General features: G+C 60.8%; 1 protein-coding gene across 14 annotated transcripts in view; it reads left to right on the plus strand.

The window, feature by feature from the left end:
• The window catches only part of STAB1 (stabilin 1), a 27172-nt gene continuing 10766 nt past the window's right edge, over positions 1–16406 (plus strand). For 4 of the 14 annotated variants that reach the window (XM_037797827.1, XM_037797840.1, XM_037797833.1 and 1 more), the window contains exons 1-30: positions 11–195; positions 4233–4366; positions 4648–4763; positions 4989–5074; positions 5150–5219; positions 5608–5703; positions 5987–6097; positions 6333–6529; positions 6730–6860; positions 7025–7152; positions 7456–7538; positions 7669–7806; positions 7925–8062; positions 8237–8299; positions 8587–8700; positions 8784–8837; positions 9090–9170; positions 9536–9694; positions 10093–10155; positions 10369–10464; positions 10633–10719; positions 12348–12459; positions 12919–13105; positions 13210–13303; positions 13405–13563; positions 14641–14736; positions 15432–15527; positions 15671–15718; positions 15872–16002; positions 16188–16299. In XM_037797827.1, the coding sequence (XP_037653755.1) occupies positions 28–195; positions 4233–4366; positions 4648–4763; positions 4989–5074; positions 5150–5219; positions 5608–5703; positions 5987–6097; positions 6333–6529; positions 6730–6860; positions 7025–7152; positions 7456–7538; positions 7669–7806; positions 7925–8062; positions 8237–8299; positions 8587–8700; positions 8784–8837; positions 9090–9170; positions 9536–9694; positions 10093–10155; positions 10369–10464; positions 10633–10719; positions 12348–12459; positions 12919–13105; positions 13210–13303; positions 13405–13563; positions 14641–14736; positions 15432–15527; positions 15671–15718; positions 15872–16002; positions 16188–16299 (3348 nt within the window). In that variant the 5' untranslated portion in view covers positions 11–27. Of the gene's footprint in view, positions 196–4232; positions 4367–4647; positions 4764–4988; positions 5075–5149; positions 5220–5607; positions 5704–5986; positions 6098–6332; positions 6530–6729; positions 6861–7024; positions 7153–7455; positions 7539–7668; positions 7807–7924; positions 8063–8236; positions 8300–8586; positions 8701–8783; positions 8838–9089; positions 9171–9535; positions 9695–10092; positions 10156–10368; positions 10465–10632; positions 10720–12347; positions 12460–12918; positions 13106–13209; positions 13304–13404; positions 13564–14640; positions 14737–15431; positions 15528–15670; positions 15719–15871; positions 16003–16187; positions 16300–16406 lie in introns of those variants that run through there. The other 10 variants (XR_005210695.1, XR_005210697.1, XM_037797849.1 and 7 more) reach the window with 7 other exon arrangements.

Raw genomic sequence — 16406 nt, forward strand, 5'->3', positions numbered from 1 at the left:
CCCGCCCCATCCCGCCTGCCCGCCCCCATGCCTGCCTCCCAGAGCTCGCTGCTCCCCACACCAGCAGCCCGGACTGTCCCGGACGGACGGCGTGTCAGCCGGCCACCACCAGCCATGGCGGGGCTCCGGGAGCTCCTGCTGCTCTGCCTCCTGGCCATCTGCCTGGTGGGCTCCGGCTTCGTCAGGTGTCAGAAGGTGAGTGTGAGCGAGGGTGAGGGGAGGCATGATAACAAGGCCCTGCCAGCCAGCAGCGGGGGGCAGGGAGGGGCCATAAATGGAGAGGGCACGGGTCCGGGTCTGCACCGGCCCGCTAGGTCTGACCTCTGGTTGGGCACAAGGGGCCAGGCTGCTGTGCCCACCTCCTCGGGCTGAGGTTCTGTGTGCACCTGGGAGGCAGGGGTGTGGCAGCCTGCGCTCCTCTAACTCTGCCCCAGACAGCCAGCTGCGTGGTGTGGCTCCCACCTGGGGGTGAGGGGGTGCAGGGCCAGGTCCCACCCCTGCTGCCTCTGCCCAGACTGAGCCCCAGGTCCCCATGTGGTCTTCACCCCAGGATTGGAGAGGGGCTCTCCCCAACCCATGCAGGACTGGCGAACAGAGGCTCACGTGGAGCACGGGCGTGCATGCTGGGAGTGAGCACATGTGTGGCCTGTGCCCAGCCCCGAGAGTGCCCCGAGCCAGAATGAGCTTTACAAACACCCTCCTGGTTCCTCCAGGAAAACAGTGGTCAATGCTAGCACGGTAAATCCTAAGAGCTGTTTATCAAACGCACAGCCCGGGGCACACCCGGCATGTAATGCCTCTGAATCCTCATAGCCCTTGGGCAGTGGGTCTGGTTGTTCTGCGGGTGAGGACGCCGAGGCCCAAGGGATGTCAGAGACCATCGTTCCAACCCTGGGGCCATGCTCCAGACCTCTGCCGGCCACTCCCGTTCAGGCGTACTGGAGGGCAGGCAGCTGTGCCCGTCCCCCTCAGTCACCTGTGTGGAGGACCCTCCCTGGAAGGCCAAGTTCATGACTGCTGGGGCAGCCGCCACAGTTCCCGCGGCACTAAGGGGCAGACTGGGGGCCAGAGAGGGGAGGGTCTGCCTGGGGTCCTGCTACCAGGCAGTGCCGCCAACAGGCTCTTTTTCTTGTTCACCTTGGAGCCCCTGAGACGGGGGCAGGGAGAGGGGTCCCCACCAGCTTCAGGGCAGATCTGGGGCTGAGAAGGCATCAGTCATGGAGGGAGAGCCAAGGGCCCCTGGGCTGTGCTGAGCCCTGCGGGTAGGTTCCTGCCCCCTCTGTCCCTCAGTTTCCTCATATGTACAATGCAGGGGAATTTCAAAGGTCTGGCCACCTCTTCGTGTTCTGGGGCAACAAGGTCAAGGTCAGCGAGAGTCCCAGGCTGGGACCTTCTCCCTGTAGAGACTCTGTGGCTCTGATCACCCCCAGCTGTGTTTGGGGCTGGGGCTCAGGCAGCCTGGGCCAGGGGGGAGGACCCAGGGGTCTGGTCCTCGTGGGTGGGGGTGCAGCCATGCTGGCCTGCCCCCACCCACCCTCATAGTCACTCAGCCTTCCTGGCATCCTGAGTCTCGTGAGACCTACTCACATTGATATTGGGAAAGTAGGCTCTGAGGGTAAAGAATATCCCCTGGTCACACAGCCAGGGAGGGGCAGCAGTGGGACTTGAACACAGGCAGTTTCAGGCAGTAGAGCTGGGCAGGCTTCCTGGAGGCAGAGGTCTTAGCACCTGACCGTTTAATGACCGTCTGCCAAGCTCCTGCTTGGTACCAGGCACAGCTGGTGGAGCCTGTGGTCTCCAGGTGGGGTGTGAAGAGCTGGGGGTATTTGCCAGGACCTGGCTCTGTCCCGCCCCCCCATCTCTGATCGTGGGCTGAGGAAAGCAGTTTAGGGGTGTCTTTCTCTCTGAGGGGGTTTGGTTCTGGGCCTTGGGCCTGGAAAGCACCCCCGAGTGTGGCTCCAGCGTGGGGGAATTTGTTCCACCAGCTCACCAGACAGGCTCGGTACTTGGTGCCCTCAACTCCTGGAGCAGCTTCTCTGTGGGAGGCAGACATTGCAAAATCAGTCCCAAGGCACCCAGAGGGAGAAGGGAATCTGGCTCAGCACCGGGCCGTGACCCGGCCTCCCTCCATCCAGGGGCACCAACGGCAAAAATGTGGGCTCAGGCTGTGGGTCCAAGGCGGGGCCTGAGTGCCCCTTGGGTGTTATCCCTGGAGAGTGGTGACTTGGCACCCGCTTATCCACTCATCTCTACTTCACACACATTTACAAACACTGACATCCTGCGAATGAGCCTCCACTACCACGTCCAAAAGCTACGGCCTCCTCATAGCCCATTGCTCCCCGGAGCCCTGGCTCTGTCCCGAGCGTGGGAACAGCACCCCAGCTCCCTTCTCGCCCTGAGTCCTACCCAGGGCTACCAATGTCTCTGGCCCTGTGCTGACGTCCTGGCAGCCTTGCCCAGCCAGGTGGCCCTCGGGGGCTTTTCCCTGAGCCAGCAGCTGCTCAGCCCTCGAGTTACCCAATTTCCTAGCCGCTCCCTGGCTCAGCAAAGACACAGCCACAGGGTGGGGAACGAGACCGCAACCTCCCAGCCCCACGGCCTGGCGCTGGGCCGCTCCGGGCAACTTCCCTGTTCACAGACCGCAGAGGCAGTAGCGGAAAAGCCCAAATCACAGCCGCCGGGCAGCCCCCGTGAGCCTCGTGTCCTCCAGAAGAAAGCAACTGGGGCACTGTTTCTCCTTTTCTCTTGCTTTGAGAAGCCACACATCTGTACTTTGTTCTAGGAAAGTGATGTCTGAGCTCATTCCCTTTGGATCTTAGCATGTTCAGCCCTTTTCAAGATGAGAACATCTCAGGCTGTCCAGACCATGCCCCAAGCGAACTCTCCTCCCTCAAAACATCCCTTTTCTCTGCCCCGTTCTCTCCCTCACTACCAGGAGTTTAGCTGCCACCTCCCAGATCACAGCACTGTAGTTTATTGGGACTTCATTTCTGTAAAGACAGCTCCAGGGGTGGATGTCCAGGCACGAGGACTGGCCAGGGAACGAGATTGCAGGGCAAGGGCCCTTGTTGGCAGCCCTGTGTCCGCATCACTGGGGCAGCCAGCCCCCCTCACGTCTCCATCGCCACCCAGCTAGGGCTAAGCCCTTCCCTCTACTTTTCCTGTCGCTCCAAGTCCTGTCCACACTACGTCTGGAATGTCTTCAATCCACCCCATGGCCCCCTCCTGGCCCCCACCTCCATTCTGGTCTCCACGTGGCAGCCAGGGGACCCACTGAAAGCACAAACCATGTTATGGAGCCACTTTGCAACTCCCACCTGGCCCTGGGCTGACAAGGCCCAGCTGCCCTGGCTGCCAGTGGCCACTCCCCCCCACCCCCTGCCCTCAGCTCATTTTCTGCCTTTTCACTCATGGCCAGTTGCTCCTTCCACCGTCCCCCGCTCAACACCCATGCATCCTTCAACTCCCGGTGCTGTTGTCAGCCCCTGGAAGCCGCCTGGGTCACCTCCGTCCCCTGGCTGCTGGAATTGCTGGCCTTGCCTGTTTGGGAGGTCAGTGGGCCAGGTTTGGAGTCAGGGCTCGAGGAGCCAAACACAGACAGCTTGCACATGCGTGTATACACCAGCTGGTTGGAGACTCATCAGGCAGCAACATGGGAAAAGAGTCACCCCACGGGGTGGGGCACGCAGGGTGGCTGAAAAACCAAACTGAAGAAGGAGTCACTGCATTCGCCTTCCAGCCTCAGCACACCAGTTATTGTTTGTTTTTCAATGAAAGGGAAGCATGAGCACCAGGCCGTGAGCCAGGAGAAATGGGTTCTGGTCCCTGATTTGTACTCCATCACCGGGTGAACATAAGCAAGGGCTACCCACCCTGGACCTCAGTTTCCTCACCTGAAATGGGCCCAGGTGGGAAAAAATGGCCAAATTCCCTTCACATTGGAAAATAGAGACTCTGAGGCTTCTGGGCTTCTGTGGGCAGAGGAATGTGGCTGGGGTCAGGTTGTGGTGGCCATGGGCAGGGGATTGGGAGTGAGCAAAGGTATGTGGCTGTGAACAGGGGGACATGGCTGGGACAGCAACTCCTGGCAGGCAGTTTCCCCCAGTCTCTCAGGTGCGTCCTCAGTGCGTCCCCATTGACCTGACGGGAAACCGAGGCCCAGGGAGGGTGCTAGGCCTCTCCTTCTGGCCTCCCCATGCTATCCCCACGCCCACCCCACCCGGAACCAGGTGCAGTCCAAACGCTGCGACACAAAGACCAAATTCATCACCCACACACCCTGCACCCCATGCACCGTCAGGAGGCGCTTTTGTCCCCTGGGCTGGAACCGGGTGCTGCCGGAGAAGACACCCCAGGACTGCCGGTGAGGCCCCTCCCTATCCTGCCCCACTGCTAGGAGCATCCTGCAGGGGTGGGGGTCCAGGGGTGAGGACAAGGATCTACACGTCTGTCACCCCACCCAGGGGCCTTCCACTGGGACAGAGATGGGCAGGGAGGAAGGAGTGAGAGGGTGGGGGGCAAGAGGGTGTTTACTGAGCACCTGTCCTGTGCCTGGCCCCTTCCTGGGCCAGGCAGTGGGAGGGTAGGTGGGGTGGGGGCCGTGGCCGGGGCCCCTCCCACTGCCTGCCCACGCTTTGTCTCCAGCTACGAGGTGCAGCTGGGGGACGCTCCACTGTCCATGAGTGGCTGCAGCACAGAGTGCTGGAAGGACGTGGTGCAGAAGGCCTGCTGCCCCGGCTACTGGGGATCCGAATGCTATGGTAGGAGGGGCGGGAAGGGGGCCCCAGCCTTGCTCCTCACACCCCAGCCCCAGGCTCCTGCCGGCAGGTCCTGCCTGGGTCCCCTTCATCTTGTTCTTGGAATGAACCTTGCTGCCCTGGGGGAGGGGCTGAGGCTGGGGCTGGCCGGAGCTGCTGGGGTCGGGTCTGAATCAAGGGTTCTGGAGGCGGAGCTGAGTTCTGGTGGGGGGTGGGGGGTGTCCACAGAGTGCCCCGGGGGAGCTGAGAACCCATGCAATGGCCACGGGACCTGCCTCGATGGCCTGGCCAGGAATGGGACCTGCGTGTGCCAGGTAAGGGTGGGGCTGCAGAGGGCATGGAGGGGTGGGGTGGGGACACCACGCTGACCTGGAGCAACCCCCGACCAGGAAAACTTCAGTGGCTCTGCCTGCCAGGAGTGCCGGGACCCAGACCACTTCGGGCCTGACTGCCAGGCAGGTGAGTAGTTGAGGAGGCAGGAGGGCCTGGCCAGCACCCACCTGGGGCCCCTACACCCAGCCCCACCTGGCCCTTCAGCCTCCCTCCAAGCCCCTCCGTGGCACAATTCCCCTCCAGGGACACTCATGTCACTTCATCATGCCTCCAGGTCCTTACAAATGCAGTGCTCCTTGAGGCCCTCCTCCAGGAAGCCCTCCCTGAAGCCCCAACCTGGGTCAATCACTTCCCCTGGGCTCCCCCACCTCTGTGCTCCTGTATCCCAGCTCTGTACCCTCAGCCTTGGCCCTGCCAGAGTTGAGTTCTGAAAGTGCTGACTATGGGAACTTGGTGACCCTGCATGTCCCCGGGCAAGGCTGGGGTCCCACCTGCCTCTGTGTGTCTCCCCCAGTGTGCAGCTGCGTGCACGGTGTGTGCAGCCATGGGCCACTCGGGGATGGAAGCTGCCTGTGCTTTGCTGGGTACACCGGACCCCGCTGTGATCAAGGTGGGCAGTGCTGCTGGGGCAGCCTGAGGCTTGGGGTCCACGGGGGCCAGGGCAGCAGGGGCAGCCTGGGTGAGGGCTAGGCCCTTAGACTAATTCTAACTGGCCAGGGGAGGGGATGCCATTAGCACCTCAGTTGCCTAGAGGCCAGAGAGGGCAAGGCCCTGCCAGAGTCACGCCGCAAGTCAGGGCGGAGCCAGGAAGCCACCCCTGCTGCCCCTTCACCCCTGTGTCCTCCCCAACCTGGGGCTTTGGGCCACTTCAGTGCTCTCCTCTCTCTGCTCAGAGCTGCCTGTCTGCCAGGCCCTGCACTGTCCCAGGAACTCCCACTGCTCCGCAGAGGCCCCCGCCTGCAGCTGCCTGCCTGGCCACACCCTGCGGGGCAGCGAATGCCGAGGTGAGCCTGGGATCTGGGGGCTGGGACCCCCAGTGCAGGGCAGCAGATGCCAGGAGGCAAGGGTGACCTGCCCACTGATGGGGAAGGGGAGCTGTACTTAAGGGAGGGGAAGGGGGCCTGTCCTCAAGGCCCAGGTCAACCTGTCCACCCGTTTCAGGTCATCCTGCATGGGGGTGGGGGGGCATGGCTCCTGGGTGCCCGGCTCACCTGGGCTCTTTTCTCTCTGCCCTGGAAGCCCCTGACCCCTGCCAGCCCTCACCCTGTGCCCCACTGGCCCAGTGCTCAGTGAGCCCCAAGGGGCAGGCAGAGTGTCGCTGTCCTGAGGGCTACCAGGGCGATGGGACGGTGTGTCTGCCCTGGGACCCGTGTACTGCCAACCACGGTGGCTGCCCCAGCAACTCCACCTTGTGTCTGTACCAGCGGCCAGGAAAGGTGAGCCGGGTGCCGGGCTCTCCCTGGGCAAGTCACTGGCCCTTTGGGAGCCTCAGTTGCCTGTGCTTGAACCGGGGAGAGAAGGGCAACCCTGTCTTCAGAGAGCGGTCCTGGGGTAGAGCCGGGCTCTGCAGGCGCGGCCAACACCAGCCGTCCCCATGGGCCTGATGTCACTCTCCTGCCGCTGCGTGGCGGCCCAGGCCTCCTGCTCCTGCAAGCCCGGCCTGGTCAGTGCCAACCACAACGCCTCTGCTGGCTGCTTCGGCTACTGCTTCCCTCACTCCTGTGACCGGTCAGCCACCTGCCAGGTGACCCCTGATGGGAAGACCAGGTGGGCACAGAGGCCTCAGTGGGGGGCACGTGGGAGGGCAGAGCAGAGAGGGCCAGCTGCGGGGGCAGTGGGCATGTGTGTACCTGCCTCCCCTGCAGGGCAGGTGGGGGTGCAAGGTCCTGGCTGGGCCCTCTGGCCCTGACCGGTGTTCTCTGCTCCCCCAGCTGTGTGTGCAAGGATGGTGAGGTGGGGGATGGGCGTGCCTGCTATGGGCACCTGCTCCACGAACTGCAGAAGTCCAGCCAGACGGGCCTGATGTTCCTGCATCTGAGAGCCGCCATCGCCATGCTGGGTGTGTGGCCCCTACCCCGGCCCCTCGCACCCCACAGAGCTGTCAGGGAGGGAAAGGCAGGCTCTGCAGAGACTGTGGAAGCAGATGGTGGGCTGTGGGGGGCTTATGATGAGCCCAGGAGCTGGCCAACCCCAGGCTCTGATGCATTCTACCATCTCCCCTCGATCTAGACCCCTGATACTCCCCAGCCTTCGCTCCCCCAAGCCTCAGCCTGATGCCTGAGAGTCTTCTCATTTGCAGTCCCCTTCCCCCAGGGGCTCCACCAGATTCATTCTGATGCACCCTCTGCCCCGCCCCCCCCAGACCAGGGCTGCCGGGAGATCCTCTCCACGTCCGGCCCTTTCACTGTGCTGGTGCCGTCCTCCTTCACCTCCAGGAACATGAACGTGAGCCCCTCCCCAGCAAGTCCACATAGGGGGTGGAGTTGGGGGGCTGAGGCCAGACTTGGACAGGGGTGGTGGGAGAGGGCCAAGTCTCCCTGCGCTCACTTGGCGCCCTGTCCCCCGGTGCACACAGGTGTCCCTTGCCCAGCAGCTCTGCAGACAGCACATCATCGCAGGGCAGCACGTGCTGGAGGCGCCAAGGGTCAAGCAGACACACAGGTGGTGGACGCTGGCCGGGCAGCTGATCACCGTCACCTTCGATCACCTCATGGTAAGGGAGGGGCCCTCGGCCCAGGGACTGGAGGAGTCACAGGGCAGCCCTGGAAAAGATGCAGAGGTGGAAGGAGGCTGCCTACAAAGGCTCAGACAGCCACCCCCTGTCTCGTAAGTACACCTACAAGTATGAAGACCAGCCCCAGCAGCCAGTCACCATCCAGAGGACCAACTACCCAGCAGCCAATGGCGTCTTCCACGTGGTCAGAACCCTGCAGTGGCAGCCCGGCCCAGGCTTCCCTGGGGACCCCAAGGTGAGCTAGCACCCTCCGGCCCCCCATCCTCAGCCACTGGGTGGCCTCGGACCCTCATAGAGCCCTGGGGAGGAGGCAGGGCCGGTTCCGGGCAGAACTGCTGCACAGTGCCTTCCCCCAGGCTCACACAGCCTCCCGCCTTCCCTGGGCCCTCACACTCATCCTTCCCTACAGAGAACAATCAGCCAGATTCTGGCCTCCACCGAGGCCTTCAGCCGCTTTGAAACCATCCTGGAGGTGAGTTGGGGTGCAGGGTCCTAGCCCAACTGGGCTGCTGGCCCAGGACCCCCTGGTATCCCCAGAACCTTCCCCATAGAGATCTGGAATTCCAGAGTACCAGGGGCCTTTCGTCCTAGAACATGCCCCTCACAACCCTGCAGTTCTGCAGTAGCAGGACCCACTGCCGAGGCCCCCCTGACTCCCAGTGGGAGTTCCCTGAGGACTGAGCATGGCAGGGCCCGGGTGGGGCTCAGAGGCAGGGGCTGACCCAGGAGCCCCCCTGAGCCTCCCTCCCACCGCCACAGAACTGCGGGCTGCCCTCCATCCTGGATGGGCCTGGACCCTTCACGGTCTTTGTCCCAAGCAATGAGGCTGTGGACAGCCTGCGTGACGGCCGCCTCATCTACCTCTTCACCACAGTGAGCCCAGGCGGGGAGAAGCAGCTGGGGGTGTGGGGGCCCCCACTGGGCCTCCAGGAGCCAAGTCCTCTCTCCCCTGCCAGGGTCTCTCCAAACTGCAGGAACTGGTGAGGTACCACATCTCCAACCACGGCCAGGTGAGAGCCCCTCTCAGGGAGGGCCACTGGCTCGCACCCACTGCTGGGGCGGTCTGGGAGCTCATCTGCGGGTTCCGGTTTTCCCAGGGGCCCTTCTCCACCCCATCTCCCTTCCCCTCCACACTGGACTATTACAGCCTGGAGAAGAGTCTGGGGGCCGAGGGGGTGGCTGTGACTCACCTGGGCGGGCCTGGGTGTGGCCCCAAGATGTGGCCGGTGCCCACCCCAAGGCCACCCTGTCCCCTGCCCCAGCTGACTGTCGAGAAGCTCATCTCCAAGGGCCGGGTCCTCACCATGGCAAACCAGGTCCTGGCTGTGAATATCTCCGAGGAGGTGAGGGTGCACAGACACCTGCAATGAATGGGTGATGGAGGGGCTGGTGATGAGCAGTCGTTCGGCCTCTTGCGGACCCGTCTGAGAGCTGTGAGCCCTGCGGTGGGCAGGACACTCTGATCGGCCCCTTGGGAGCGGGTGGGAGGCAGTCAGGCTCAAACATGTCACCTGAGGCACAGTGGGGCAGGAAGGCTCCAAGGAGGGGGAGGTTGCATTGACCAGGGCGGGAGGCATGTGCCAAGGCGAGAGGGAGAAGGGACAGGCCGGCGGCTGGGCCTTGAACGCCACAGGGCCACTCAGACCCAACCGAGCTGCAGAAGAGGCTGGGGTGTGTGGCTGGCGGGCACAGCGGGTCTCTGTGGCAGGGGCGCATCCTGCTGGGGCCTCGGGGGGTCCCGCTGCGGAGGGTGGACGTGCTGGCTTCCAACGGAGTGATCCACATGCTGGAAGGCGTCCTGCTGCCCCCGACCACCCTGCCCATCCTGCCCAAGCACTGCAGCGAGCAGCAGCACAAGGTCGTGGCAGTGAGTGCGGGCCCGCCCTGCTAGCCTGGGGCCCCCACACCCAGACCCCACAGTGGGGCCGAGGCCTGGGCAGGGGTGCCTGGCACTCGTTCTCTCGAGTTAGCAGATGGGCCCGGCTGTAGACCCCCCCAGCATCCCCCTGGTCTCCCCAATCCAACCCTCACCAGCCCCCTTGATCCCATCTTCGAGGACTCAGATTCACTCAGACTCCAGCTCTTCTCACCTCCCAGACCTCCTCTCCTAATGCACCCCCACCCCGTACACTGCTTCGGGAATTTTATCCCTTGCCTTCCCCTGGCTAGCTCTTTCTCAGCCCTCCAGTTGCAGCTCAGTGTGGCTGTCTTAGGGTTTGCCACATAAATCAGTGGTGACTCTCCACCCTCCCCACCCCCACCCAGGGCTCTTGCGTGGACTGCCAAGCCCTGAACACCAGCATGTGCCCCCCCAACAGTGTGCAGCTGGTGAGTGAGCACCCCTTGGTGCAGCCCTTGGGCTCCCTGACTCTTGACAACCCACTTGGGTTCCTGCCCTGGGGTGGGGTGGGCAGCAGGGGCTGCGAGGGCAGGCAGGTCTGGGAAGCCCAGCATTACTCAGGCTCTCCCGGAGGGTGGGAGCGCCAGACCCAGAGGCATCCGGTAGAGGGGGCTGACCAGCTTGGCATGCCCTGACCCCAGGACATCTTCCCCGGGGAGTGCGTCTACATCCACGACCCTACTGGGCTCAACGTTCTCAAGAAGGGCTGCGCCCGCTACTGCAACCAGACCATCACGGTGAGCCCCAGGCACGAGGCGGGCGCTTGCTGGGGGGCCTGGGCCACTTGCTTCTCCTCTGCAGCTCCCAAGCGGGGTCTGAGTGGGCCGCCCTCCCCAGAGAGCTGCATTGCAGCCTAACGGTGGAAACGGCCCCTTACTGCGGGGTGGCGTGGCCGTCTCTTACAGAAACCTGGCTGCTGCAAAGGGTTTTTTGGACCCGACTGTGCACAGTGTCCCGGAGGCTTCTCCAACCCCTGCTATGGCAAAGGCAACGTGAGTCCATCCTCTCCCTGGGGTGCTGTCGGGACGGGGGATCCTTCCCAAGCTGGCTGGGGAGGGCTGCGTGTCTGAGCCCCACCCGCCTCTCTCTGGCTTTGGGTTCCTCACCTCTAGGCAGTGGAAGCTGGGCCAAGTTGTTGTTAATACTTAAATTAGAAACAATTGGAGGTTTTTTTTTGTTTGTTTTTGTATCTATTTTCATCAAGACTATACATCAGCAATTTTCTTTTGTGTTCCGTTTCTGCCACTTTGTGGTATCAGTGTTCTTTAGCGCCTGGATATGGGAGCACCTGGGAGTTATGTATTTCTAGGTTGAGTGGAAATCACTCATGAGGCCTCCAGGGCCAGATGCCTTTTAGGGGTTGGTTCTTTGGCAGCATCAGTGATTTTAAAGGTCTTGTCATGGGTTCATCTGTTTATACCTCAAACCTATGATCTCCGTTAGAAAAGGCCTGATCCTAATCAGGTCGGGATTCAGTGAATTTGGGCTTCATCAAGTAACCTCCCACTCAATTAAGAGTATAGGGACACGTAGGAGTTTAAAAGTAAAGAGCTCTCAAGACAAGAATTCACCTTTAACACATTTTTCTAAAGGGAGCACTTAAGGTAAAAGGAACAAGTTTACAATGTAAAAATTAATTGATGCATTACCAAGCCTGGGAGCCCCCACTCCTCCAGACGCAGCCGGACATGAGATCAGAGAGCTCCCCCTTGTTTCAGTTACAGAGAATTTGTAGCATCTTGATTTAGAGTAACTTTAATTAAGTCATATTCTATTTCTATATTAAATGAAGCATCTCGATCCATGAGTAGTTCAAGATCAAAGGAAAGTATCCACGACATCAGAGACTTAGCCTTGGATGCCTGTACAACTCTAAAGATGTTTTACTAATTAAGCTATGATTTCTGTAAGAGCAGTATAACATAATTTCACTTGTATAAAGACCAAAAATGAGAAAAGAGATTACTGTTACTTGTCTCTAACTTGTTAATATAGCTTTTTAAAACTTTATTCTATTGATTAGTTTAGCCAGTACATCATATTGTTATCATGTTTATACATATATTTGATTAGGATTGTATTCAACCTTGCTACATTGTTTACAAACTATGTATGATTAAAGTAACAGGTGCAGCCCATCCTGTTTTCACAGAGGACTAGGTGTTTACATGGTATCTATATCTAAGAAGGTTGAGAGGGCCTTTCTGCTTTCTTGAAAATGTTCGCAATTCTTTTAACCGTTGAACTTATCCTTCAGAATAATCTTCTAATATAGGACTTGAAGGGTATGGAACATCTGTCCCAGTTATTATAGTAAGGCCTTTCCACTTTTTATCATTTCGAAATTGTACTTGAGTGTTTTTAGGTAAAAGTTCTGTTAAATGTTTCTATATCAGACGGAATAACTGGTTCTTCGCTATCAGAACAGAAAACATCAGGCGGTGTATGAGGGCAGCATGGAGAGGGGTCAGCATCCTCATTATCAGATTCCTCGGCAGAGATGTCATCCTGCAGCAGTCTCTGCCAGGCGGGGAGCAGGAGCTCAGAGCCGGCCTGCAAGGGGAGGAAATGTGGGGCGTCCCCTCCCCACGGCTGACCCTGCCTCCTGCCCACCCCCCAGTGCAGCGATGGGATCCAGGGCAACGGGGCCTGCCTCTGTTTCCCAGACTACAAAGGCATCGCCTGCCACATCTGCTCCAACCCAAACAAGCACGGAGACCAGTGCCAGGAAGGTGGGTAGTCTGGCCCAGGCTGCCTCTTGAAGAGAAAAAGGGTCTGCTTGGAAAGGGGTCTGGGGGCTCCAAAGAAGGGGAACCAGGCTCCAGGTGGTGAGGTGAAGGCCAGAGAGAGTAGAGGAGGATTTGGGAGCAGAAATAGATGTTGTTCCTTCACCCATGCCAGGAAGAGGAACATGGCTTAATCTAAAGCATGCAGGATTTAGGTGAGACACACAGAAGAACTTCCTATTGGTGGTGTTGGGGCCAGGGCAGCTAGAATAGGGGTGATCAAAAGCACAGAATTATTTTGCATTTCCTCTGCCCACCCATCGGGTCTGGAATGAGCTCTGATTTCATGATCCTGAAGTTCAATCTATACAGGCTGCCCCTTTCACAGCCCTCCTCCAAATCCATCTCAGCTCCCAGTTGGCACAGCCCCTGCCTCAGTTTCCCTGCCCCATCTCCTCCCCACAGATTGTGGCTGCATCCACGGTCTGTGTGACAACCGTCCAGGCAGTGGGGGTGTGTGCCAGCAGGGCACATGTGCCCCCGGCTTCAGCGGCCGCTTCTGCAACGAGTCCATGGGGGACTGTGGGTCCACAGGCCTGGCCCAGGTCTGCCACCAGCATGCCCACTGCGTTAGCCAGGGCGATGTCAACAGGTGAGGGCCTGTGCTTCCCCTCTGCTCTCCATCCATGACCGTGCTCAGCCTCCAGTCTCTCGTGGAGGTTCACTGGAGGCCACCCCTTCCCCTCTCCCCCCCAGGTGTCTCTGCCTCGATGGCTTTGAGGGTGACGGCTTCTCCTGCACACCCAGCAACCCCTGCTCCCGCCCAGACCGCGGCGGCTGCTCGGAGAACGTCAGTCTGGTGGTCCCTTCCCTGCAGTCCTGAGCCGGGGGCTGGGGGGAGGCGGGATCCTTTGCCCCCTGCCTGCAGCCCTGAGTCCATGGCTCGCACAGGCTGAGTGTGTCCCTGGGGACCTGGGCACACACCGCTGCACGTGTCACAAAGGCTGGAGCGGGGACGGCCGCGTCTGTGTGGCCATCGACGAGTGTGAGCTGGACGCAAGAGGTGGCTGCCATGTTGACGCCCTCTGCAGCTACGTGGGCCCTGGGCAGGTGAGGGAGGCTACGGAACAGAGAACAGGTCAGGGGGCTCGGTCCTGGGGGCACCGCACTCCAGGAACATCCACGCCAAGCATGCAGGCTCAGGGCTTGAACCTCACACGCAAATGAGAATCCAGCTCTGAGATGTTCGGTCGTATGACCTGGGACGAGTCCTCTCACTCACTCACTAATTTCCCACAGGTTATCAGCACCTGCTATTTCCTGCTAGTCCCTGCTCTAGACTCAGGGAATGCAGTGCTGAGCAGCGCAGGCAGAAATCCTGCCTGCGGGCAGTGACGTGGCAGCATTTTAGAGTCATGGAAATCCAGCTCTGGAATTTTGCAAGCTTAGAATCTGATCACTTAGGCTCATTCCAGAATCCAGCTCCAGAGCCTTCCTGGGGAACCTAAGGACTGTCAGGCATTTCCCTCAGAAAGCCTGATGCTCCAGGGTAGGAGGACAGGCCTGCCTGGTTCAGGGGCAGCCTCTGTGTGGTCCTGACTTGTGTAGCGCCCCGAGGGGCTCCCTGACTTCACAGCCCTGGGCCAGCCTCTGGGCCGTCAGCCTGTGGGGTCTGCGAGGGTTGGAGCCTCCAGACTCCATCAGGAGCCTGAAGATCCAGAACCTGAGGATTTACACGAGCAGGCCTAGATTGCCCCCAACCTACAAACAGGGGCAACTGAAAGCGGGAGTGGGGTTCTCACCCATCACTCACTCTGCAGCATGGACGGTTAGCGGGAGAGATCGGGGCAGCCAAACAGGATGGCAGGGGTGGAGGCCAGAGCAGGGCCACCATCCCTGGGGCAGACACCTGCCCCCTCATCTCACACTGCTGGCCTTAATGGCCCTGGCAGGGAAGCCAGCTGTGCCACCCCAGGCCCCGAGTGCAGAGAGGATGCTTCTCTGCCGACGCCCTCGCTTCCTTTGGCTGATCCCGAGAGTCAGACTCCTCTCGGGGCCTTGGTCTCCCCATCCAGAAACTGGATCTCCAAGGCGGGACTGGGAGAAGTGCCTTCGGGGTCTGGGCAGGGGAGGGAAGGTTTGGATGCTGAGGGTGAGATGAGACCCTCTGCTCCCCTCCTTCTCCAGAGCCAGTGCACCTGCAAGCTGGGCTTCGCCGGGGACGGCTACATGTGCAGCCCCATCGACCCCTGCCGGGCAGGCAATGGTGGCTGCCACGACCTGGTAAGGGGGGGTGAGGGCTCAGAGCCCTGGGGAGGGTCTCCAGGGTGGACCTCAGCTGCAGGGCTCTTTCTCCCCCTCTCTCTGTGGGTGTCCCTGTCTCCTATAAGGAAAGGGGATCTTTCTAAACCCCAAATCCAACTGTGTCACTCCCTCATCCACAGGAGAGAGCCTTCTCTTCTCCACAGGCCCGGTAACATGCAACCCCTGCTCAGCTTCCCCCTCCACTCCACTCCCACGCCTTGCCCACCTCCAGCCCCTCTGAGCTCCTCGCTGTCCCTTGACCTGGCCCCGCTCTAACTGCCACCCACCTTTGCTCCTGTACTCAGCTGGGCCCCCCTGCACCTCGCTTCTGACCCTCAGACCCAGCTGCCTCCTCCTCCTCCCAGCTCAGCCCCCCCTCCCCCCGAGGGTCAGCCTCCCAGACAGGTTAAGGGCCTCTGGTGGGCTCCCACCTCTGTCCTCACATGGTGGGGTCGTTCTTACGTCCACTGCTCTGTGACCTAGGAGAGCTGGGCAGTCTCCCCAAAAGAGCTCTGTAAATGCAGACTGGATGGATGGACAGATGGATGGTGAGGGGTGGGTGGCTGCACAGACAGACAGCAGGAAGTTGGGTGACGAGGAGGAACAGGGAGATGGAGGATGGTGGAGATGGGTGCTGACTGGAGGGCCATGTCTCTCTGCCCCACCCCACCAAGGCCACCTGCCGGGCAGTGGGAGGAGGTCAGCGGGTCTGCACGTGCCCCCCTGGCTTTGGGGGCGACGGCTTCAGCTGCTATGGAGACATCTTCCGGGTAAGGTGCTCAGATTCATTTTATGTGCCTTATGTGTGGAGAGGAGTCTTCCTTGGGTAGTCAGGGGGTGGTACTCAGGTTCCTGGGTAGGAAGGAGGACTTAGATCAGCCCCCAGATCCATGACCTTTTTTCCTCACCTCAGGAACTGGAGGCAAAGGCCCACTTCTCCATCTTCTACCAGTGGGTCAAGGTAGGACGGGGCAGGATGCAGGGGCCGGGGGCTCAAACCCAGGAAGCCTCCCCAGATGCGTGGGTGCCACATGGCGTCTCATGGATGTGGGGGCAGACCTGGAGGCTGGGTCTGCATTCATCACTCCTGTCCCCTCCCTCCCTCGGTCCTCAGAGTGCCGGCCTCACCCTCCCCGCCAACAGCAGTGTCACAGCCCTGGTGCCCTCTGAGTCGGCCATCCGCAGCCTGAGCCCCAAGGACCGCGCCTTCTGGCTGCAGCCAAGGATGCTGCCACACCTGGTCAGGTGGGGCCGCCGGGGCAGGGGGGCGAGGGGGCCTTGGGGCAGGACCCAGCCCCTCCCCAGAGGGCAGAGGAGATTTGGGTCCTCAGCCTGGCTTGTGTCCAACCCCTGGGGTGGTCCCCAGTCCAGGGGTCTCAGTAAGTTAAACTAACCTGGTTTGACGATCCCTCCAAACGGTGCCCCCTCAGGGCCCATTTTCTCCAGGGTGCCCTCTCCGAGGAGAAGCTGGCCCAGTTGGGAGGGCAGGATGTGGCCACCCTGAGCCACACCACCCACTGGGAGATCCGCAACGTTAGTGGGGTATGTGGTGAACACCGGGCAGAAGAGCAGGGCTGGGCTGGCCAAGGGAGGGAGCTCGTGGGGCTGTAGGCTCCCCTGGACCAGGAACCCCAGAGGAAGAGGTCGTG

The sequence above is a fragment of the Choloepus didactylus genome, chromosome 1, assembly GCF_015220235.1.
Source record: "Choloepus didactylus isolate mChoDid1 chromosome 1, mChoDid1.pri, whole genome shotgun sequence".
NCBI classification, from domain to species: domain Eukaryota; kingdom Metazoa; phylum Chordata; class Mammalia; order Pilosa; family Megalonychidae; genus Choloepus; species Choloepus didactylus.